Genomic DNA, 25,699 nt, shown 5'->3' with positions numbered 1-25,699 from the left:
GGCTTTGAGAACTGACATGCTTGAGGATGGGGTGTGAAGGGAAGGATAGATTACAAAGAGGAACAGGACACTTTGGGACTAGATAGATGTATCTCTTTGATGGTACATGATAATTTCAGGATTATGTGCATAGAGCAAAATTCATCAACTTGTGACAATATATCATGGCATGTCAATTACATTCCAATGAAGCTTCAAAAATATTAAGAAAGGCATGGTCTCTCAGGAGAAGCCGGACAGCATGCACACACATGACAATATGTTTAGTCTTTGGCCACTTTTAGGAATCTGAGCTGAGGCTGTAGCTCAGCGATACATACTGTGTTCGTGTCAAGCATGTGTGAGGGTCTAGGTTCCATTCCCAGTACAAAAGAAAATGAGAGAGCATGTACCAAACACACATTCGTCTAGATTCTAGATTCTACAGGCTCCTGGACTCACATGGCTACATATCCACAGAAGACACACTTAATTAAAATAAATAATAAAATAAATCTTTTTTAAAAATACTGCTGTAGCAATACTTTTGGCTACTATTTTGGGTTTCTCTATCTACCACCCTTCTTCACCCCAATCCCTTCCAACCCCCCAACACTAGGTAGGTGACAAAGGAGGGGAGAGGGGGTGTAGACCTCTGTAGACTATGTCCTGATGGTTAGTGGCTTCGAGTTCCTTGGGGGCAAGTCCAATCTTCATGGTCAGAATACCAGCAAGCCAGGAAAACAGCAACCAGCAATGCACCAATAGCAAAAGCAGCAGCAGAAGTCAACAGCAGCAGGAACCAGGAGCAGCAGGGACCAGAAGCAGGAGGGACCAGCAGCAGCAAGGCAAACAGCAGCTGCCACAGGCCTTCCCAGGGCTCTTGCATTTATACCCTCTCAACAGCCACCAGGATTCCAAATGTATACTATGTTCAGCTGGCAAAAATCACGCCCCTGCTGGAACACAAGTCAAATGATAGTTAGCATCTGTGGACAATCTGATGCAGCCCCATATACCACACCTGGGATCAAAGCAAAAACACATTCACATAACTGAGTTTTTAAGGAAACCAAAACTCTCACTACACACTGCTATAGAATTGTCTGCCAGGAACATTATCAAGTGGAAATACAGAGTTAGAGAGCCCTGAGTAAATCATATTCCTGCAAATGCTGCGTATGTTGATCAGGTAAGTGGCTGCTTAGGGTACATAAAAGCGTAAACCTTCACTGAACTGTGCATTTGAGATCAGCGTGCTTTATATATAAGTTGCATCTCTGTGAGTTTTCCCCTACTTAGACAGAAAGAAGTAAAGGAGTGAGAAGGGGCTTAGTGAATGCAGACAGTAGGCATGTGGGCTATGAAAAGGAAGGAATTTATGAAGTGGATTTTATGAAGTGACAGGGAAGAGCTTCCTATCTCCTTCAGTCCGTCCTCCCTCTTTCCCCCCCTCCCTCCCTCCCTCCCTCCTTTCCTCCGTTTTTATAATGGGAAGACCTAAGCATGTCAAAGTGCCAATGGCTGATGAGAAGACCAGTTACAGTGAACTAGACATATGTGATGTAATCCCAGTCCATGGGACACTAAGGCAGAATAATCGTGTGCTTAAAGCAAGCCTGGCCAGCCTAGGCTACACAGTGAGATTCTGGCTCCAAAACCAAACAACAAAGAGAGTAAGATGGTGTTCATATGGAAAAGCAGAGGTATAGTCAGGAAGATGCTCCCTGGGAAACCGGGAGGATGTGGGAGTCCAAGTCTGAACGGAGCCATCCTTAGGCAGGGAGAGGCATCCCCAAGGTCAGTCCCAGGCACAGAAGGGGAGGAGGGGGACAGACACAGCAGACTCGTAGGATTGGGAGCTCAGACACAGTACTAACGTGCTAGGGCAGCATGGCACGAGGTAGAATTCAGAAAGGGGAAATATTTGAAATAGTCATTCGGGAAGTAGGATGAATGTGGGAATATAGAGGCTAGTTAGATAGTAAGTATGTATTCGGGTGGCCATGTGACTTTCTCCAGCAGGGTTAAGTGGAAACAGCAAGATGGCTGGCTCCGTGCGCATGCGAGCTTGGCCAAATGGACATGAAAGACAATAAGGTCATTGGCTAATGGTTTTTCTAAGGTGATGTGCCATGCAGCCTAAGCTTACTAGATCGGTAGGTTAGGAGAGCAAAGAGCAGACTGACTGGGGTAAAGAGCGCTGTGAAGGACTGACGTGCTGGAGGCTGGCCAGGAGGCAGGAGGATGTAACCAGAAAGGGAAGGCTTGAACTGCGCATGCAGAGAATCTGCATGAGCTCTGGCCGAGACAGCTGAGGTGAAATGAGAGACTCTGTCACTCAGAGACTAAAACCGCATGAGCCAGTGTTTCCTAAAGGTTTTTTCCAGGAGCATTACCCAACCTCAGGCTCATGTACTAATAATGGCTTATGTGCAAATACATGTGTGTATTTATATATGTACATGTGTATATTTAATATGTGCATGAGTGTGGTTGTGGTTGTATATGTGTATGTGTGAGTACCTCTGTTCATTTATGTGTTGTGTACGTGTGTATATTTATGTGTGTACATGTCTGTATTTATGTGCACGCATATGTGTATGTTTATGTGTGTGTGATGTGTGTGTTTATGTGTGTGTACATGTAAATATGTCATGTACAAGTATGTATTTGTAGGAGGCATGGAGGTCCTTGTGCTCACAGAGAAGTGCTAAAGCAGCCTGGAATGTTAAACACAGGGTTGTTCCTTCAAAGGAAGGGATGCATCACCTCCTATTAATCCTTCAGAAGGCTGTGCGCAGGGGAATTGTAGCCTGACTGTGTGAGCAACCTTACCAGATAGATCCTCCACAGATCCTTACGGCACGCTTTTCTTCGCCAGTCTATGTTTATGGAACATGTCACGCGGACTTTATAAAGTTTCGATGTAATCATGCCCAATCTTTATCTAGCTTACTTTGTTCCTTAAGGGGATTTATATAAGCTTTGTTGTCCACACGGGATTGAATTAATTATTACTGGAAAGTTTCCACCAGATTTCAAATCCGCCATCATCTTCTCCATTTAAAATTTCCCAAACATGTACCTTCCATTCCTTACAAGAATGTTGGGGCCATGCCAATTGAGTATGTCCTTGCCTGCCAATCACTGCTAAGGACTTGGCTTTTCTAAAAGAGCAACCTTTTAAAAGTTGTTCTCTGGAGGCTCCTGGTTAAATTCTATAAGGATCATAACACTTCAAGCAGGGCGGGTTATTACTAACTAAACAATGCGGCTGCTGCTAAAGTGGTAGCTCATAAAAGTGACCCCTACTTCCTTACCGATTGTTTATCCTTCCTTCCTCCTCCTCACCAACTGGAATTACATATCAACAGGCAGTGGTATTATAGAGCTGTATGCAGCAATCTGTAACTTCTTATTTACAAGAAACTATAGACTTAATGCTGGAAAGGGCACATCTTGAGCCATTCACTGGTAAAGAGGCTGTAGAAACCACTGCACCACTAAATAAAATGCAGGCTGGTTATTTGGTCCACACTGATCATAACTGGCAGGTAGCACTAGCCTGTTACTCAGGATCTATAGATAGTCATTAACCTAAAGATGCCCTTTCGAGATTTTTTTTTTTAAAGATACCCCACGGGTATAACCTAAAATTACACCTTAAAGTCCTACAGAGATTGCTCTCAATGCTTTCACAGGTGGCTGGCTCTTCAAAAGGACAAGGAGCTGGCCAGGTGGTGGTGGCGCACGCCTTTAATCCCAGCACTCAGGAGGCAGAGGCAGGCGGATCTCTGCGAGCTCGAGGCGAGCCTGGTCTACAAAGTGAGTCCAGGACAGCCAGGGCTACACAGAGAAACCCTGTCTCAAAAACAAAACAAAACAAAACAAAAACAACCCCCCCACAAAAAAGGACAAGGAGCTTATGTCTTATATACAAATTCCACATGCTCCACAAAAAAGATCGCACTCACCCCCTGCTTATACAGCTCAACAGTCGAACTTGTGGTGATCAATTAGCTTTCTTCAGGCGTTTCTCAACCGCTGAGCATTTTAACAGACTCTGCATATTGTGGTCGTACTGTTTCTCTTTTAGAAACTGCAAGACTTAAACCCAAGGCCACAACTGAGGTTATTTCACAATTATTTCTCTCCCGTCAGCAGTCTATAGCACAGTGCGCTCAGCCTTTTCTCATAACCCATATTTCCTGCTGATTCTGATTTGCCAGGTCCTTTAACATCCACTAATGCTCAAGCCAGTGTGCTGACTCCTAATACTTCATTTTTAGGCTGCTAAAAAAATAGATAGAAAAAAATAGATAGATAGATAGAAAGAATAATAAAAATTAAAAATCATAGGAATGATTTCAACCTCCTTCTTCTTTTACAGCACTGCCCTCTACTGGCAGAATTAATCATCGCAGGTTAAAATTTAATGCCACTGGTACTCATACCTCTGAATTTAGAACATTTAAAATATGTTCATGTAGTGGTTGATGCTTTTTCTAATGTGACTGTTGCTTCTGCTCACAGGGGCTGAGAAAACCTCAAATGCCATAAGTCATTTATTATACACCTTCTCCTTTCTAGGACTCCCACCACAACTACAAACTGATAGTGACCCTGCTTATACTAGCAAACGCTTCAAGGGCTTTAGCAAATAATGTCATATTAATTGTATTACTGGAATCCTTTACAATCCACATGGTTGAACTATTGTAGAATAACACCATCAAGTACTTAAGTGGCAACTTAAAAAAACACAGTATTTAATAATATATAGTAGTTATTATTAATATATATGCAGTATTTAAAAGTATATGTGCAGTATCTATAACATATAGGAATATATGTGCATATATATTAGTGTATATACATCCACCTAAATCCCCACATACCATGACACATTTAGCTATGCTAACTTTACATTGTTTTCACTGCTGCCCCCAAATGTTTTACCCTAAAGGAGACCCAACCTAAAGTATATGTTAAATGGAAAGATCTAGAAACAAATAGATGAGAAGGGCCAGATGTTCTCCTAACACTGGGGTGAAGACATGCTTGTGTCTTCCCAGAAAATGAGCGAAGTCCTGGATGGCTCCCAACCTGTTGAGTCCAACCAGGACAGCGTCCCAGAGGCCACCGGACAAAGAAAGCGTCTGAAGATAGACGGCAAGCCTATGGGAAGGACACGTCCCAAGAGAAAGAATAAGACGGTGACTTGGGGAGGCAGCAAGAACACTCTGACCCAGGAATGATGCTGTTACGTGTACTGACCAGATGTTGACTCTTAGCTTGTCAATGCAGAATCCGAATGCCTTTTGTCAGAGGGGATAAAAGGCACGCCCTTCCTAGGAGACTGCATGATGCTGCTGCTTTCCCATGTTAAGATTGTTTTTATGCTTTTGAAAAAAAAGTTACAAGTCCCAGAAATGATTACTGGACTACAGACAGGTCTCAACGATGATTAGTAAAACTACTAATATTGTAGCAAAAAAAAAAAAAATGCTATCAGAAATCAACCTAGAGGTGGGCGAATTGAGAACTGGCGCTTTAAAAAATAGAGTACTATAGATTATCTGCGGCTCAAGCGTAATCTTGGTCAGCAATTTCCTGGCATATGTGGTTTAATGTGTCAGATTTCTCTCATACAATCAATGGTCAAATCAGTGATCTGTACAAAGATAAACGAAATCTCCCAATCGACCTTTGGATGCTCATCAAGGTTAGCATGGCTTTCCCCTCTCCTTGGTCCTTTGTTTGAAATTCTTATAATTATGTTATGTTTGCTTATGTTAGTTAGACTAGCCTTGCAGGCAATGCATACAGCATTGGCCAGAGACGTAGGAGGCATGGAGGTCCCTGCGCTCTCAGATGAGCACTGGGTAAACCTGTAATGTTAAGCACGCAGGGTTGTTCCTTCAAACGAAGGGATGCATGCATAGCCTGTTATCCACCCAGAAGGCTGGGAGTGGATGGGACCAATAACCTGGTGACCTTTGAACTTTCTGTATGGCTAAGACCACACTGGAGCCTCCTAGACTTTTATCATAAACTTGGTTTTTCTCAGTCAATCTACAGAACCCACCTTTGTGGAATATATCACACATACCTTACAAAGAGTCTCGGTGTCGTCACGTCTGAACTTTATTTAGCTTACTTTGTGTTTTATTGTGGACAAAGCACTAAGTTGATTATCATCAGGAAAGTTTCCACCAAGTTGCGCTGTGCTTAGACATGCCTAAAATAAACCACTTGGGGTCAGACTCCTGAAGTTTTGAACCAATATTGTCTACTTAGTCATGTTGAACTGAACTGCCTTCTTGTCTCCTGCAGATGGGCACTCTGCTGGCCATGGTGATCACAGAGAACCCCCAACATGCATGTGTATGTGTGTACATGTTTATATTTATGTGTATGTGTGTTTATATTTATTGTGTACATGTGTATTTATGTATGTATATTTATGTGAACGTTCATGTATATATCTATGTATGTGTATATATGTGTATATATTTTTATATATACATGTGCATGTTCCTTTATGCTTACATTTGAATGCTTATGTACAAATGTATATTTATGTGTGTGTGTACATGTATATATTTCTGTGGGTGTTCTCTGATTGTTTCTCATGTAACACGGGCTACTCTCAAACTCTCTATGTATCACAGAATGACTGGCGCCTATGACCCTCCTTCTCCTACCTCCTATCAGCCATGCGCTCCCAACCTGGTTTATGCAGTACTGGGGGTTGAACCCAGGTGAGCATTCTACCACCTGAGCCTTGTCCTCCAGACCAGACAGAAACCTCAAAAGTCCCTTTGCTGCATAGCATGATAACTAATGAAATACAAACTACACCATCAGTATTTCTATCAACCCTCGATACGGTTCTCTTCTGCCGTCCCTGGATGTGTTTGTGTCCACAGAGCCCCACAGTGGCATCTTTGTGCAGGGGAATTGTAGGAGGTTTTATCCTGGCCTCTCTCAGCTGAATCTCGCTAACTGGTGTTAAAATGACTTTGGGTGAAGATTTTACTAACCGAGTGACATGGCACGTAGATGCTCTCCAGTCACTGACTTGCCCACTCTCCTCCAGCTGGTCACTTCATACTTTCAGTTTTGGACATAGAATGTCTGTGTGAGCACAGGGTCTCCAGTCCCCAGTTAAAACTTCATGGAGCTGACGAATGTGGCTGTGGCCTCTGAACTCTATTGTTGAGCGCTATGAAGGCTCTTTTCTGGAGCCGATGTGACACTTTGATGTGGGCCTGTCTTCTTCTGCCAGCTGGGAACAGCAGGGTAATGGAATACTTTGTGTCCGATGTGGGGAGTCAGATTTGGGTCTGAAATGCTTTCTCTACGTACAAACAAGATGAGACCCAGTGATGTGGCCGAGGCTGCTAACTGCTCACCTTTCCTAAAAGATGCCATCTGCTCAGAGCAAGAATAGGCTCTGACATGCAGGTGCCCCCCAGGGAAACAGCCGTGGCAGTGGCTGGCGTTAATGAGCAGCCATAAGGGACCGCTCCCGGTGAACGCTCCTCTGAAGTCACTGCCACTAGCAGCAGCACCGGGGACAGAAGGGCTTTTTCTCTGGACTGACGCAGCTCAGGCTCCTCTGACCCTGACTTAGGACTCAGGCCACTGCAGTAGAGAGAGGTCCTGAGCCCTGCCTGCACCACCACTGTCAGCACGGGATGATGTCCAGGACCCTGAGGCTGGCCCTGCTGGCTTTGGCCTGCGCTGTGGACCTGATCCGGGCCAGTAGCTTCACAGGTGAGGGATCTAGGGGTGAGTCTGGAGAAGGGGATTCAAGCGGATCTCAAGAGCACAGTGCCTGCTGGGACCCTGGCAGGCTAGCAAGCATCTTCTCTGATAGGGGCATCTTGTCCTGGCTTGCCACACTGTCTGCACCAATAGCAACAGGCTACAGTGGAGCACTGGGTACCTTTCAGAAAGAGGTCTTCCCCAGTGGGAAGGATGCCCAGGATTCCAGGGCCTGAGAAGCAGATTCTGAGGTTGGATTTGGGCCTAAAGCACCAAATTTTTGAGGGAGGAATGGATGTGGACAATGCATTCTTTTGTCCCCAGCATAAAGGTCTCACTTACAGATCAGGGAAAGGGCAGAAGGGTGGTTCAGACATGCCCCGAAGTATATGTTCTCAAGGACAGAATTACAGAGTGAGGGGTGCAATGAGGGTGCTGGCCAAAACATTGGGAAGTTCATGGTTTGCAAACCATGTGTTAAAAATGTGTTTTTAAAAAACCACATTGTGGAATTGGGGTGCAGCTCAGAGTACCCAGCATGTATGAACCCCGGCTTCTATCCCCAGAACTGCTCAAACCAAACTGACATAGCCAGCCTCCATATTCCTGAAACCCCAGGCTTCATGGAATTGTGATTCCTTTTCCTCTTAAAATCAGTCTGCCTTGGTTGGGAATTCAGAGACCCATGCTGTTTCTAAAGCCACTTCTGTCTTTGTGCCAGGTCTGTGTTGTTTTCTATCTAGAGGAGGATCTTACTTTACTTGGGACTGTGCTTTGCACTCTTTGTATGACGCTTAGTCACAGGAGGAGTGGGACATTGGGGAGTTCATGAGGCTCTCATACCCTTCATTGTTCGTGTGAGGCCACAGGACAGAGTGCAGCCTTCTCCACCAGGAGAGCCATGGAACCTGTACTGGCTCATCACTGTGTAGCCCCACAACTACAGGGCATAGAGGTTATTTTACGAATGACAGCGCTGGGACACTGAGATGTATAACATACTCCTGGGGGCTGCTCCACACGGGCATGACTGTGAGGTCAGCTGAGGGAGGTTGGCTAGGGTATAATCTCTGGAGCAATGGGGCCCTAATGACCTAAGCGGGCATTTGTGGAGCAATATGTGAGGGTTGAGGTGGCTGAGCTTGTGACCTCTTGGGAGGGGTCAAATAGTCCTTTGACAGGGGGTCATCTAAGACCATTGGCAAGCAGATATTTACACAATTCATAACACAGCAAAATTACAGTTATGAAGTAGTAATGAAACTGAACTGTTTTAAAGGGCTGCAGTGTTAGGAAGGGTAGGAACCACTGGGCTAGAGCAATGAGTTCATCCATCTCCTGCCTTGATGACTCCTGAAAGAGATTTTTGCACAACAGATTTTATAAGGGGGTTTCCACCACAGCTCTTCACATCCCCGGGCTTGGAGTGGCCTCAGAAGATAAAAAGCTAAAACAGGTAAACATTTCCCAGGCTTTCCTGGAAATGGAGGGGGCGGAGGAGGGTTAAGGAGGAACTGTTGGCCCTAAAAGGATCAGGCGGAGGCAGGTGGCTCCCTAGAGCCTGTGTCCTTCATTAACACAGCTGACATTTCAGCTGAGGTTAAGTTGGAAGACTCTCCATCAACTCCAGGAGATTCTTGCAGGGTACCCCGGGCTTCATCTTGTTCGGTGTAGTCACATTGTAACTCTCTGCCGCCCTTCACTTGTGTCACCTCTGAGATCTTGGCCTCCAGCCACATTCGTGTCCTAAGAGCCTCGATTTCTCTACAGAATGTTCTGTGACCACTTTTGGTAAAGAGGAGAAGTAAGTTTTCCCAAGGCCGGGCTGACCCCATGGGGGTGACTGGGGTATAGCTGTCCCTGCCCTCTGAGGTGGCTGCAGGGCAAGGGACTCTGTGCTCTGTCTGCCTTTCATGAGGCTGAAGTGCTACACAGACATACACACACACACACATACACACACACACATACACACACACACGCACACGTGCCCAGCTACCCCCATGATGCAGTGCTGCGTCACGCCACCCACTCCTACGAGCTGCTGTTGGGCCCAGGGAGGGATCTACAGAAGTGCCGTCATGGTCCAGTAGATGAAAAACGGCCCACTACCCCTAGGATTTCTTCGGTCTCCAAGCCTCCCCAGACACTAATCCTCATGGAGGGGAGGGAGCTGTGACCTTGCCATTTAAGGAAGCTTGGTGGTGGGGTGGGGGGATGGGGGGTGGGGGGGCTCTGAAGTTGAGTACTCTAAGATGCTGGTGTGCCAACTGGTCTAGTAGCTGAGGGGCTGCTGTGAGAGGGTGCCTATGGCCCCTGCATGAGAGCTTCAAGACTGCTGAGTAAAGAAGCTTGAGCAGCAGGTGGCTTCTCCCACAGCCAAGTGTTGGCCTGGTTTCCTCTGGGGACACGGAGTGGGGGGGGCTGAGTCCTTTCCAAGCCTGTGGTTTGGAGGTCTTTAGAAATCATTGGCACTGTTTAATGTGTAGAGAATCACCCTGATCTTTGCCTTCTCCCTCACATGGCACTCTCTGTCTCTGTCTCTGTCTCTCTCTGTCTCTGTCTCTCTCTGTCTCTGTCTCTCTCTGTCTCTGTCTCTGTCTCTCACTCTCTCTGTCTCTGTCTCTCTGTCTCTCTCTCTGTCTCTCTCTCTGTCTCTCTCTGTCTCTGTCTCTCTCTCTCTCTGTCTCTGTCTCTGTCTCTCTGTCTCTGTCTCTGTCTCTCACTCTCTCTGTCTCTCTGTCTCTGTCTCTCTCTCTGTCTCTGTCTCTCTGTCTCTGTCTCTGTCTCTCTCTGTCTCTGTCTCTCTCTCTCTCTGTCTCTCTGTCTCTGTCTCTCTCTCTGTCTCTGTCTCTCTGTCTCTGTCTCTGTCTCTCTCTGTCTCTGTCTCTCACTCTCTCTGTCTCTCTGTCTCTGTCTCTCACTCTCTCTGTCTCTCTGTCTCTGTCTCTGTCTCTCTCTCTGTCTCTGTCTCTCTGTCTCTGTCTCTGTCTCTCTCTGTCTCTGTCTCTCTGTCTCTGTCTCTGTCTCTCACTCTCTCTGTCTCTCTGTCTCTGTCTCTCTCTCCTCTGTCTCTCTCTCTCTGTCTCTGTCTCTGTCTCTCTCTGTCTCTGTCTCTCACTCTCTCTGTCTCTCTGTCTCTGTCTCTCTCTCTGTCTCTGTCTCTCTGTCTCTGTCTCTGTCTCTCTCTGTCTCTGTCTCTCACTCTCTCTGTCTCTCTGTCTCTGTCTCTCACTCTCTCTGTCTCTCTGTCTCTGTCTCTGTCTCTCTCTCTGTCTCTGTCTCTCTGTCTCTGTCTCTGTCTCTCTCTGTCTCTGTCTCTCTGTCTCTGTCTCTGTCTCTCTCTCTCTCTCTCTCTCTGTGTGTGTGTGTGTGTGTGTGTGTGTGTGAGACAAAAGTCCTACAGGGCCCACTCAACAAGGCCACTGAGTGCCCAGGTTATGGGAGTCTTATATAGATTGGAAGGACGTGCCTTGTCCCCTAGTGTTTCTGTGACATAAGTGACAGTGGTTTCATGGGGTACAGCCTATCATGAAGAAGTGAGGGACTGGAAGGTGCCATGGGGGTGAAAGTCTGGGGAGCCATGATGCTTTTGATAAAAGAGGATGATATCTCAGCCCCAAGACCAGGCTCAGAGAGGGAGGCCCAGGCCAGGCCAGAGAGGATGAGCTGAGATAGGCTGGCCTTCAGCAAGGGCAACTGTGTCCTCTTACAGTGATGATGATGGTGACAAAAAACCTGAAATGCATGCATACACACACACACACACACACACACACACACACACACACTGTTCTGTTGTTCATCTGCCATTCCATTAAAAAAAAAAAAGTATGCATTTTTTGGGTGATGTTTGCCTGTCTGTGGGCCATTGACCAAACTCAGATTTAGGGGAACTGCTGTGTAGGGGAGTCTGCAGCAAGTGGGACCAAAACCAGAGTGACAATGGAGACACAGTCCCCAGATCTTGGACTCCAACTCTATGCTCTTGAATCTAATACTACACTCAAGTGCAATCTGGGTGGCTCCTGGCACCAAACAAGAGCGTTCTTAGCGCACAGGTTGATGCTGATGGCTTTGCGTCTATGCAAACAAAGCGGTGGCTTGGGCATTTGAAAAGGAGAAAGTCGTGCTAGGACTAGAGGGCTGGTCCTAGGGTCCATCCAACAGTAGAGACCTCAGTCCACTTGCTGTTGCTGGGAGCAACCTTTCATATACTTCACAGTGATCTCACCCGGTGCCCAAGGCTTGCTAAAGTCCTTTCTCCTTTGTAGAAAATGGCCTCTCACTGCTAAGCTACCAGCTGTGCAGTTACCCCGTGACCCGGAATGTCCAGAGGCTGCAAGCGGTGCAGACCTCCCATATAGCCTATGTGTACTGTGGAGGATGGATCCCGTGGAGAAAGTGCCCCAAGACCATGTACCGGACCCAGTACCTGGCTGTGGAGGTTTCCGAGTCCAAGAACGTGACCGACTGCTGTACGGGCTTTGAGCAGCTTGGCCTCTACTGTGTTCTGCGTGAGTCCAGGGTGAAGGGCGGGATATGGATGAGCTTTTCCTCCCCACCTCCCGGAGGGAGGAGCTGCTGGGACTATGTGTGCAGGCTTGAGAGGGTTCCCTGAAGTCCTAGATCTTTCTAGAACATCGCTGCTCCATCTTGATTGAACCCCAGGGGCTTCTGAGGGCTTTTGATAGACCCAACCTCAGATTTCTGATTCCACAGCTCAAGTAAAGTACAGGAATCATTGGCCCTTTGGTTTTTAGTTTTTGTGTTTTTGAGACAGGATCTCACTACGTACCCCTGGCTGTCCTGGGTTCGCTTTGTAGACCAGGCTGGACTCAAACTCACAGAGAGCCACCTGCCTCCACCTCCCAAGTGCTGGGATTAAAGGCGTGTGGCACTATGTCAGCATCACCAGCCTTTTAACATGTTCTGGAGAGGCACCACAGGCTGGAGACCCTGCGGTCCTCAGGTCTGACTGTATGGCAAGCGTCTCTGGACACTGCGCCAAGCAGCAGCCTCAGAGCTGGTGGCAGAACTGATCTGAATCCATTGTGACCACCTGCAGCTTTTTTTTTTTCCAAGACAGGGTTTCTCTATGTAGCCTTGGCTTTCCTAGACTCGCTTTGTAGACCAGGCTGGCCTCGAACTCACAGCGATCCACTTGCCTCTGCCTCCCCAGTGCTGGGATTAAACGCATGCACCACCATGCCTGGCACACCTGTGGCTTTTTATAATGTGGAGTGGCATTTGACACCAGTGCTCAACCTCTCTAGTGGTAGAGACTGCCTTCTCTTTTCACAGCTGCTGTGGAACTGAGATTCTAATCTGGACTCCACTAAAAAGTGATGGAGGGGCTGGGCCTCCCGCCTCACTACCCAGAGGTCCCATATCCTCTACCTCCTTGGTGCAGGGTTGTGCTTGGTTACCTAGGTGATCCAAATGGTTGCCCATGTCACAGCTGGAGCCAGGCATGGCTTGGGGGTTCAGGACCTAGCTCCTAACTTGGAGGGTGTACATCAAGTACCTCTTCTAGCAAGGGGGTGTGGGGCGGGGAGAAGGCAGTGCTTGCTTGTTCTGAGTCAATATCAGATTGGAATGGGCTTCTGTATAGTCAAAAAGTCATGCCTCCCACTCAAAAGAGATGGGATGTGGGGAGCAGCGGGCAGTGTCATGGAGTGTCAGATGGAGTCACCCTGAGATATGAGGGCTGCTGCCTTAAACTGCAAGAAGTACAAGTTTGAGTGCCCCAAAGGGACCGTCACGTGACCTATCCCTACAGCCCTTGGTTAAGGCTATATAAGGTCCCTCCCAATCAGGGAGGGCTGACTTCTTCCCCAGTCAGGGGTTACAGGCTTCAGAGACTCATGTCCTGAAAACCTATGGGAGACCATCTTGCCTCAACTTGCCCCAACAGTGTGATGTTCTGAAGACGTCCTGAAGATTGGCTGACACTTCCCCTGCCCTATTCCAAGGGTCGGGCGAGGTGCTGGCAGGATACAGTTGACCTGCTGCTGATCAGGAGGCTAAAGGACGCCTCCGGCTCAAGTAGGAATCAGTCAGGGCAGGCAGCCATTCAGGTTCCCGTTGCCTCCCTGCAGGGACACTGGAGAGGCCATCTTGCCAGGTGCTGGCCTAAGGCTTCCCTCCCACATGCCCTGGTCCCACTCCAAGGCTGCTAGGCATCAACTACACATCTCTTGATGCTCCTTCAGCTCCTAGGCTGGGCGGTGGCTCCCACTAGATATCAACATAGGCTAGAAAAGGCCTTGGGAGTCCTGGTACTGTGGTTCAGAGCATCAGAGCATGTGGGCTCTGCAGAGTCTGGCAGTGAAAGGCCAGCTGTGGCCTGGTCCAGTGTCAGCCATGACGTCTCCTAGCTGTTGGCTAGTGTCACAGTTATAAAGGATCACACGGCTGAAGATCGGGGAGGAGGCTGTGAGCGGGAAGCCAAGCCTTAGCTGCTCCCACCCCAAGGTGTGCCAGCTACAGCAGTCCCCACCCACCTCACCTGCTGCATTAAAGAGAAAGTGATGCTGGGTTTTCTCCCTCCCCTCCCCATACCCCACCCCTTATCCTTTCCCTATCACTAAACTGTTCCTGGGGAAACGTCTGTTGTAGGGCTTGAGCCCCACTTTTGTAATGTTACTGTCTTTAATTAGGGAGATGATAGTCCTGTTGACCCCCAGTTAGAGCCCTAGTTAGGGCCCCCAGGCTTGGGCAGGAAGAGGGGTAAAGCCTTGCTCTGGAAGACAGCAGAGGCAGGGGATGAAGTGGTAGGGGCAGGGCAGGTGGGCTGGTGGTTATGAGATGGCTGGAGGTGAGAGAGTGGTCCTGTAGGGTCAATCAATGCATGATCCCTTAGATCTTAGAAGGCCCAGTCAAATAGCAGGATGATGGGCAGCTATAGAGCATCCCAGAAAGAATGGAAGAGGGGAGGCCATTGGCACTGACCATGGTCTTCTAACAGAGGTTTTCCCGGGCCAAGGCGGACAGGAGGTCCCTGGGTCTGCCCACCCAGACACAGTGTGGGGAAGACCAGTGAGTGGCCCTGACAGGCAGTGCAACTGGGGTCAGACTGGGACTAGACCCTGAGATGAGCAGCCCCAGCGAAATTGTAACTGGGACAGTTGTGTCCCTCACCACAAGGGCAAAAGACAGGAATAGAAGCTCTACATTGTGCCATATTCAGAGAGCCAGTGGTCTGGGAAGGAAGGTGGTTACAACCCTAGAAGCTGCCTCCCTCTCATCTCCAGGCAGCAAGCTCTGTAAGGATTGGTGAAGGGAAGTCATCCTGGGCCCCAGCCTTGGTCTCTGGCCTGGAGGTCAGCCTTGTCCCTGAGATGCAGGTGTCGGTGCCTCTCTTCCTATCAGCCCTGGCATCCCTCCTTCACTATGGACATTTGAGCTGACACTCTTTTCTTTCTTAAGTGACTTCAGAGTTTTTGGGGATCTAGCTCAACAGTAGAGTGCTTGCCTAGCAAGCGTGAAGCCCTGGGTTCAGTCAACTTCAGAAAAACAAAAACAAAGTTTACGATGTGTGAGCATGCCTGCGTGTGTGGGGGCGGAGTCAGAGGACAATTTACAGGAGTCAGCTCTCTCCTTCCACCATGTTGGTCCTAGAGATCAACCTCAGGGTGGTGCTTTGCCTCGAGCACCTTAACTCACTGAGCCATCTTGCCAGCTCACCAGCCACTTCTTACTAACACTGAGTCAAGTTAGTGTTTGCTGCCCGCATCAACCTTGTGTATGTCCAAGGACATCTAGGTTCGGGATGGGGTAGGGGTTAACTCAGACCAAGCAAGCCCTTAAGAGTGTGTTGTGTTGGATTAATAATAGTATGCAAAATCCTTCTACAATATGCAACAAAAATAGTGCCCAAGCCTCCTATCTCCTGCCCATCAAGGACACTTTTCAGTTCACCCAGGACAGCTCGCTTTAAGGGAGTCTGAAATTTGAGGCTAGTAGTCCCACAGAGGGAAGCAGAGGAGGCATTTCAGGACACAGAGGACACCAGTGATGACGGAAACAGAGACTCCTCTGTCACTCTCGGAAGCTTGGAGGGCTCTCTTCCTGCTCTGAAACCCCTGTTCAGGAGAAACTGGGATTTGTGGCTTTGTTGCAGGTTCCAGGATGAGCCAGTACTGCAGAGTTGGCAACAGGTTATAAAGCAAGCATGGTTTCTTGGAGATGTCTGTAGGAAAAGACATGCTGTCTGGGTTGGCCAGTTTGGGCCTCATATGTGGGGTCTGGGGTCTCTTGTCTTTATCAGTGGGAAAGACAAAATTGATCCCATGAGGAAAGTCTTTCTTCCTTTTTTTTTTTTTTTTTTTTTTTTTTTCTTTCTTTTTTAAGACAGGGTCTCTCTGTGTTAGCTTTGGCTGTCCTGGACTCACTTTGTAGACCAGGCTAGCCTTGAACTCTCAGCAATCCTTCCAAGTGCTGGGATTAAAGGCGTGCACCACCACGCCCGGCTTTCCTTCCTTTTCATTCACCATAGTGTCTGTCTTTTTATCCTTTCTGTCCCGACACTGGGATCCCCCATAGGAAGATCCCTGCTGGTGTCAAGGCTTGGTGTTGGATACACCTCATGGGGTCACTGCAGTGTGTCCCCCATGCCCCATCTTGGAGAGTTGATCACTTAAGTGTCCCCAGCCGTGTATTCAGGGACATCCCCCTGGGTGGCTTGAAGCTACCTGTAAGGTAGCATTGATGCTACAGCCGTGGGCAGACAGCTTTCTCCATGCTGTTGACTTGAGGTGAGTTTCATAATTGAAATTCACAAGTTTATGAAATTCATAAATCCATAAGTTTCAGAATTGCTCACTCACAGACAGCTCACAACAGGCTTACCTGAGCCAGCCCAAGGTGACAGTCTCAGCAACCATGGCCCAGGTGTGTGTAGAACAAGGCTAGATCCCACCTAGGCCCACAGGTTGGAAAGAACAAACAGAACCAAAGACACACTCACCTTCGCCCAAGCATGGGCAGCAGTTATCTCTACAGCCTGGTGTCTGAGCATTGGCATCATGCCTCAGCCATCAGGGCAACCCCAGACGTTGCCTTTCTTCCTCCTTCCACACAGTAAGCAACCGTTCAATACAGGGAGACAACTCACGGATACACTTGTTGTGACTTCCAATGTCACCAGCTCTTTCCAGCTCCAAGAATCCCACACCTGGAATGCAATGCTAAGCTATATATCCATTTATTAAAATTTTTCATTTTTATTTATTTATTTATTTTATTTATATATTTTTTTTAGTTTTTCGAGACAGGGTTTCTCTGTGTAACAGCCCTGGCTGTCCTGGACTTGCTTTGTAGACCAGGCTGGCCTTGAACTCAGAGATCTGCCTGCCTCTGCCTCCCGAATACTGGGATTAAAGGCATGCACCACCACTGCCCGGCTCCATTTATTAAAAATTTTTAAATAGTTGTAAACATGAATTCACAAGGCACACATTTTAGAAGCAAAGGGGAAAAATTGGAGGGTGATCACTGCAAAGGCCGCCATTCAACGGTCACCTCTGGTGATGTTTCCCCCCTAACTCATACCCTAGAGCCAACACTGCACAAGAGACTGGTCACCCTGATGGAACTTTCTGTTGCATATTTCCATCACTTAGAATGTCTTCCACATCAATAAATATTACTCTAGCATTTGATTTAGTGGCCTCGGGGAATTATCTCATATGGATGCATAAATGTTTATTAAGCAATTTTGCTATTCAGCATTCAGTTGTTTCTAATTTTTAGTTATCCATAACCCTGCATGCAATGGGCATTACACAGAACCCGTCACACTGAGTCAGCATTGGATCCATCCTCAGGGCACATGCCAGGAGGTGGAGCCATGTACCCCAGCCCCTCCCCCCCTTTTCGGCATGGTCCCTCTCCACCTGCCAGCAATCTGGCAAACTCTCACTCCTTGTAAACACCCAGGACCTGCTGGATCAGGGTACCTGCAACCTCCCATCTCCATGCAGATGTCCAGGGGTCCCTCGTGCTGCCCAGGCTAAGAAGCAGAGGGAGGAGGCTCGCTGAAGGATTGTGCCCACCAACTAGTGATTTCTCAGCTCAGGGAAGCCTTGGAGGTTGTAGTCCACGTAGGAATCTCTGGGGCCATCTGGCTGAACTGGGACTCACTGGGTTGCTGGGCACTGAACAGTGCTGTTTCCTTGTTTGCCTTGAGTTAAGAAAAGAGAGGTTTTTATTTATTTATTTACTTACTTACTTACTTACTTACTTACTTACTTACTCTCTACCAAGTTGACTGGCTATTCCTTTAGGACATAATTTAGTCACTGCCCCCAAGGGGAAGGGGAATTCCCAGCAGCAATCAGCTTGAGATGAAGAACTTGGGTTCCAGAACACTGCTGTTGCTAGGCAACCGTTATTAGAACTTTTTCTTCCTGGGGTGTGTGTGTCCAGAGAACAACCTCAGGTCCCATCCTAGGGTACCATCCCCCCCCCCCTTTTTTTTGAGACAGGGCCTCACTGCTGGGAGTTCTCCCCAGTCCAGCTCTGCTGACTAGTCAGTTTGCCCTAGGGATCCGGCTGTCTGTGACTCCCAAGTGCTGAATGACGACAAGTGTGCACCACTGTGCAAGGCTGTTTTTACCTGGGTTCCAGGACTCGAGTTCAGATCCTAACACTTGTGTGGCGAACACATTACCCCTCTCTCCAGCCCGCAGCCAGTTTTTATGAAGTGGCCTGTATATGTTTTTTAAATTATTTTTTTTTCAGTTTAAAATTATCCTAGATCTGTAAAATGAATAAATTAAATTAAAAAATAAAAATAAATAATAAATAAATAAAATTGTCTTAGATCTACAGAGGTTATGCCTAGGTCCTGCAGATTGCTTTGCTCCACTGTGTGCATCTTACCTCCCTAGGACAGGCTTTACAGCCCAGGAACATGAAGCAAAGCTGACAGCAAACCTCATGCTGTGTTCGGCCTTCACCTGCCCTCCATCTTCTTTCTGTTGTCTTGGGACACCTCCCCCTTATCTTCTTGTTTGCTTGGCCTGCAGCCCTACATTTGCTTCAGCTGAGTGCCTGTCCTTGGGACTTGTTCCCAACAGAAGTGAGGCCACAGTTCTCTTCATTAGCTACAGAAAGTTCCAGAGTCCCTGGAAGACCCAAGAGGATTACCTCTGAGACTACAGCATCTCTGGGCTGCCTTTCCACCTCTCTGAGGCCCTACCAAACCTTCCTCCCATCCTCACGGGGTGTTGTCTTAGTTACTTTTTTTTATTGCTTTGATCAAACACCATGACACCATGACCAAGGAGACTTATGAAAGAGAGCATTTATTTGGGCTTACTGTTTCAAATGGTTAGCATCCATGCCCGCCATGAACATCATGGTGGGAAGCATGGCAGGAGGCAGGTAGGCAGGCATGGCGCTGGAGCAGCAGCTGAGAGTTCACACCTGGTCCACAAGCATGAGACAGAGAGAGCTAACTGGGAATGCTGAGGGCTTTGAAAACCTCAAAAGTGATACACCTTCCTCAACAAGGCCACGCCTCCTAATCCTTCCCAAACAATTTCACCAACTGGGGCCCAAGTATGTGAGTCTCTGAACTGGTGGGGGCCATTCTCACTCAGACCATGACAATATTGGTCAGCATTGTCAGAGATTCCTGACCCTTGAGGGACCTGGAGTGTCGGTAGACGTGTGAACCTTGTCCCCAGGAAGTAAGACAGCAAAGGGAAGGGAGCAGATGTTGAGGGCATGGCATTGAGGCCAACTGAGAAGCCAGTTTCTGAGATGGTAGTACCTCCAGTGCCTGTGGTAGCCTGGAGGAAGGATAAGAGAGAAGAGCACGGAGCCACTAAAGTGTCTGAAGGCCTGGAGGCACCAAAAGAGTCTCCGTCACCACAAGATTCCAAGCCTCCAGGCCCATCCCACAGGAAGGGCCTCTATGGGACCCCTCCCCATCTGTACTCCACTCACAGTGGTGCACCAGCTCTACGTGATCCTTAGCCAGCAGGCCTTACCTAGCAGCTGAGGACAGCAGGGCCATTATGAGTTTCCCCCGACCCATGTGTGACCCCCTTCTATAGGGCTACTTTCTCTGAGCCCATGATTGTGAGTCACCATGTGGGTGCTAGGAACTGAATATTGGTCCTCTGCAAAAACAGCAGGCACTCTGAACCACTGAACTGCCTCCCCAGCCCCTGCCATTGCATTTGAGACAGGGTGAGGATGGCCTTGAACTCGGATCTCCCTGATCCCTGGGATTCCAGGCACATGGCACCACACCCTGTCTTAACAGGTGCCGGGAACTGAGCCCAGGTCTTCCTGTTGGCAAGCACTCTGCCAGCTGAGTCTATTTTTGATGCTAAATATGGTTAACTTGTCTCATTCCACCAGCTCTGAACCGGTCCGGAGAGTTTGCATCCAGACCCGGGGTCTGCCCAGCAGCTGAGCCAGAGTCAGCTAGCCCACCGTGCAGCTTGGACATCGACTGCTCTGGACTTCAAAAGTGCTGCTCCTGGCCAGGGGCCCGCCGCTGTGTGGCCCCCACACCCACAGGTAGGGTCACACTAAAGGGGGGTCCCCAGAAGACATTGGTCTGGGGGGAGGCATAGAAGACATGGCAGCCACTGGTCTCTGAGGAGCTCGGAGCTGGGGATAGGGCAGGGGGTCTGCCTGACTTCACCGCTGCTCCCCAGAGCCTCCAGAGTTAAACCAGTGACAAGACAGATGTGCTGGGCAGAGCCATGGTCGCTTGTCAGGCTGGAAGCAGCAGGTGAGCTTGTTGGAGCTGTATATCCCCCTAGGAAATACAGACCTGGTTGTTCGGCTCATAGCTCACAGCCCAGAGCAGCTGCTGGCAATCTGGCACATGTGCCCACTCTTCTGGGACATACTCTCTGCTTAGGGGCTATACTGCGTTCAGAGTTGGATCAATGTTCATAACTTAAGAAATACCAAAAAAGTAATATGCATGTATACCACGTGTATTATATTGTCCTATTAGCATATAATCATAAAATTAGCACATATAATAAAAGGATTAATATATTATAACTCCTTGCCAATTATACTCCTGAACAGCAACTGACCCTCCATTTCCAAGGATTCTGTATCCAAATTATTTAAAACCATTTGAAAAATAATTTTGTTGCCAATATGTCCTATATAGGTAGGCCTGAGTTGGTACTGGACCTATAAGGACAATGTAAAAAATCACCACTCCCTAAACAATCCATATGCAGAGTGACAGGCATTTACACAGCATGCAGCACTCTACGCCTATAATCGAGAAATGATTAGATTGTCTGGGAGAGCATTTTCTTACATGCAAACACTTGTCCACTTTAACTATTTTTAAATTTTCATTTAATTATATTTTTATGTGAATGAATGCTTTGCCTGCATGTATAGTACCCACAAAGGCCAGAAGAGGGCACTGGATCCCTTGGGACTGGAGTTACAGATGGTTGGGAGCAATCACGGGGATGCTGGGAACTGAACTCAAGTCTTTGAGAAGGACAGCCAGAACTCTTAACCGCTGGGCCATCTCAGCAGCCCCACTTGTTCTGTTTACATAGGCAACTTGAACATCTGCAGACTTTGGTGACCCCTGGAGTCTTGGAAGCCATGTTTACTGTTGCTGAGGACAACTGCATAGACTCAGTATGAGTTTTATACATGTGCTGCAAGTGACAGCAGTTGTCTAGCGTGTAGTCATACACGACACTCTAATGTCAGCCACTTACACTATACACCTAGACAGCAGGAGCTATCCAACATAAACAATGTTACACAGAGTATCAAACAGCATACTGTTTGCGGTCAGGATAAGGAAACATTGGTGGAGTGGACTGATTTGATGTTACATTGTAACAAAGGCTGTGGGCTGAGCTGTGTCCCAACCGGCTCTACTCAAGCGGGGCCTCAAGCCAGGCCTTTGACTCTTCACAGGTGGGAGCCAGTGGTCTTTGCCACAACAGGAGAGAGAGGAGTGAGGGCAAATGGAGGAAACTCCCCTCAGGCATTTTATGCAGAAAGGTGGTCTCCTGCCTTCCGGGGCCCATGCCCTTTGGTGGTAGTGCCCTGGCCCCAGGATTGTAACTTGTTGGCATCTGACCTGTAGGAGCAGAGAGAAGTCTGGTGGGCTGGTACAACTTGACTGTGCTGGTGAAGATGGCCTTCGAGGACCTGCAGCGAGAGGACCCTGGGCTCCGGAACCACACGCGCCTGCTCTACTCTTTGGTGAGTGTGATGGCTACAAACGTCATGTCTCTCCCAGGACAGATAAAAAGGGGTGACATCCCACAAGTGCCCCAAGTAAATGACCTTGAACCAAACTTGAATTAGTGACAAAAGTAAATCAGCCTCACCTGTAACCCCAACCCAGGGGGCACACAGACAGGAAGATGAGTAGTTCAAAGGCCATCCATGACTACATAGCGAGTTCAAGGTCAGCCTAGGCTACTTGAGGCTCTGTTTTGGAAAAAAAAAATCAGAGAGACACACTGGAATGGTTGTGATAAGAGTGTGATTTCATGAGTTCTGGCATGTGTATCTGAAGGCACACCTGCATGGGATGGAGAAGCCTCCTTCTTGAGAGGCTCAGTTGAGTGCTTAAAAGGGTGTCCTTCTCAGTATGGCTTTGGTCTTTCAGACCCCAAACCCCGGAGTCCTCATTTTCACTTTGTGGAATTCTGGTCTGTCCTGTTTAGGCTAGGAGCATCCCCTAAGTGTGACAACCAAACACATCTCCAGGCAGTGCCTGGTGTCCCCTGGGGTCAAAGCCACCTTGGTAGAGATCCCTGCCTACAGTGCAGCCACACTGTAAACATGTCACGGCTATTCCCAGTCAGTCTCTCTAAGCCAGCATTGTCCCAGACTTGGGGATCCTAGCATAGCAGGCATTGTCTCCCCCAGTGTGCCTTTAAACAGCAGCCTGCTCTTGTAGCCAACTATGTATAGGAGCCTGTGCACAATGGAGGGCCCAGAGGAGTTTGCCGCCCCGCTGCTGGCTTACCACAGTGTAACGAATCCAGCAAGGGATGAAGGTTTCCATTCCGCGCCTCTAGGCCCCACAGATAATGACCCATGGGCACAAGAACGAGAATGGGATCCCTCCTCAGTCACTACACCTACCAGCCAAGCAGCTTAGAATAGAGGAGCCAGGCGTACCCTGCCCTAGCCACTGTGAAGTGATGCAGCTACCCTAGGGCTTGTCTGAACCCTCACCTCCGCCAAGAAGCTCCTTGGGGCCCAGTGCTGGAGGGGACTCTGTTTGCTGTTGGTTTGTTGAGGGCCTGCCCAACTGGCCACTAGGAGCACACCTCTGCAGCCAGGCCACCAGGGTACAAACCCCAGCCTGGCACCTGCTGTGTGACCTTAGATAAATTATTTCACCTCTCTGGTGCTCAGATAATCATTTGTTAAATACAGATGGTCATAATTCTGCACGAGATAGCAGCTGTGGTTTGAACAGTACCTGTGACTGGACGCGTGACTGAGCAGCTCAAGGAAGGAAGGCTTATCTGGGCTCACAGTTTGAGAGTATAGTCCATGGAGTGGTGCCATGCATATTCAGGGTGGGTCTTCCCACCTCAGTTAACCGAGAGATGCCCTCCCTGGCACACTCAGAGACTCAACTCTTCGGGGACAAGAACCTATCACATTGACAGCATTCACCATCACAGCCTGTGAGGCGTTTGCCGCAGCGCCTGGCACACTAGGTCTTTGCTCACATTATTTCTGTAGCCGTGCAGTTGCCTCCCTCCTGAGGGAGCCAGCTTGCCCAGGCAGGCTCCCGGCTGCAGCAGGTGCTGGCCCCTGGGCTCCAGTCTGAAGGGTTCCAGTGGGGGTGGGGTGGGTAGATCTTGGCTTACCTCCTGAGTTAGTTACACTCTGTCTCCCGGGAAGGGTTCTGGGTCTCTGGTCCCACAGAGTCAGGTCTGTTTACAAACCTGCTGTGGAGACACCAGTCCGGGTGTGCAGTGCCAACTTGCCTGGTTTCCCTGGGGTTGAGATGCTGAGATACAGTCTAACTGGGAAGCATCCTATGGAGAAAGCAAAAGAACTGTCCATCTAAAAAAGTAGTGAGACAGAGCAACAAGAGGCCTCACCTTCTAGTAGCCACTCCTTAACTCTAGATCCCTTGCTCTTGAGGCCAGGTTCCTACAGGGGGTGAGGACTCAGGTTCCCAAGCCACAGCTTTGCAGGCAACCTGGGGCAGCCCCAGTAAAGAGCTGCTGATAATAGATGGCTTAGCAGAAAAAGTTCTTTACAGCAGCATGGGCTGGAAAATCTGTCATCAAAGTATTAGCAGTGATGCTGCTCCCTTTTGGCTTGCATGGCCATCTGTCCCTTAGCCCTCTTCACATTGTTCTTACTCTGAGCATGCCCAGCCACGTGCCCGCATTCCGCCTTCTGATTAATCAAGATGGGGGTCTCACTAAGTGGCTCAGGCTGGCCTCAGACTCCCGGAGTCAGGTGATCTTTCAGCTTCAGGCCCCCAAATGGCTAGGATATAGGCATATGCCACCGCACCCAGCTCAAATTTCCCCTTTTACTAGAGACAGCATCAAGGTCCGCCCTCGGCTTAGCCAGTCACACCTGTGTCCAACCAAGGCTACACCTGGCACTGGAGGTCAGAGCTTCCTACCTGAATTTGGATGTGGTGGGATCTACCAGCAACGGTGGAGCTTGCAGAAGCTGAGGTGACTCTGGTTTTCTGTGAAGGTCACAGATGTGAAAGATATTGTAGCAGTCTTATGCTTCTTCTTCCTCCCCCCCCCTCTTCCTCCTCGTCTTCTTCATCTCCTTTTAACAATTTTGTGTAGCCCAGGCTAGCCTTGAACTCACCAGGTAGCCAAAGATGACCTTGAAATGAATTCTCCTGGCTCCACCTTCCAAGTACTGGAATTACAGGCCTATGCTGCTACGCCCAGTTTATGTGGTACCAAGGATCAGACCTGAGGCTTCGTGACAAATGAATCACAACCCCAGCCCCATAACAGTCCTTTACTGTTGGGTAGACTGGTGCATACGCGCATGTGTGCGTGTGCTTGTGTACAATTTGTTTTGGCTTTCCATGGATCTGGCTCCTTCCCCCAGCACAGCGTGCCTTTCTACCGTTGATCATCTCTCTGATTCTACTTCCCAGGTCACCAGTGCCTTGCAGCCTCTGAGCCCAGCTGTACACTACCTGAACTCAACTGGTGGCAGGGACACATTCACCACAGTGTCGTGGCTGCTGCTGGGCCTTCCGCAGCTCATGACTGTGGCCAACGTTTCAGCCATGTTGGATGACATGGTGAATCGTGTCTATGAAGTGATCAGCATCCGGGTGCAAGGTGGGCACACTACCAAGCTGACTCCAAGGCTCGATCTGGTCCTGAATGTGGTACTAAAGTGGGTTTAAGCTCAGGTGTGGGAGATGGCTTGGTTTGGGTGTACTGCTCTGCAGGGCATGGGCGTGGTTTGGCTCACTTTCTGTTCACTCTGGCCCAAACCAAGTATAAACTCCTATGTGACAATTTGAGGAATTCTTTTTTTGCTCCATCAGCACCTACTCCCAGTGTGCAACACACACACACACACACACACACACACACACACACACACACATCTCCTGTACTCTCTTCCTTCCTCCCTAGCAAGCTCATCAACTGCCCATGGTACACTAAACTGCAAACCACAGATGGAAAACTCAAACTCTAGATGAAAGAAATAATAGCACCTATGGCTTAAAAAAAAAAATCAACGTCAGGGATTGGCAAATGCTTTTGAAAACGTTTGCTCTTTCACTTCAGCTCCTTAGGTCTGCTGCTGGCATGTAGCAGTCACTGGTGTATATATGAGCAAAGGGCTGGGACTGATAACCTCCTCCTGGTAAAGCTGGGGATAGGTATAGCTAGGCTCCTGGGCAGCCCGGTCTCTTGTGTCAAGCATGTTAGGGGGAACCCATGAC

At 48.5% G+C, this 25,699-nt stretch overlaps 1 protein-coding gene across 2 annotated transcripts in view; it reads left to right on the top strand.

Moving 5' to 3' along the window:
* Positions 1-7,685: 7,685 nt before the first annotated feature.
* Positions 7,686-25,699, top strand: part of Umodl1 (uromodulin like 1) — a 51,599-nt gene continuing 33,585 nt past the window's right edge. For both annotated transcript variants that reach the window (XM_051152622.1, XM_051152621.1), the window contains exons 1-5: positions 7,686-7,764; positions 12,030-12,272; positions 20,134-20,295; positions 21,863-21,981; positions 24,893-25,082. In XM_051152622.1, coding sequence (XP_051008579.1) covers positions 7,686-7,764; positions 12,030-12,272; positions 20,134-20,295; positions 21,863-21,981; positions 24,893-25,082 — 793 coding nt within the window. The remainder of the gene's footprint in view (positions 7,765-12,029; positions 12,273-20,133; positions 20,296-21,862; positions 21,982-24,892; positions 25,083-25,699) is intronic.

This window comes from Acomys russatus, chromosome 11, assembly GCF_903995435.1.
Source record: "Acomys russatus chromosome 11, mAcoRus1.1, whole genome shotgun sequence".
NCBI lineage: Eukaryota > Metazoa > Chordata > Mammalia > Rodentia > Muridae > Acomys > Acomys russatus.
Note: the sequence above shows the minus strand (reverse complement) of the source record. Positions and strands in the feature narration are given on the sequence as shown.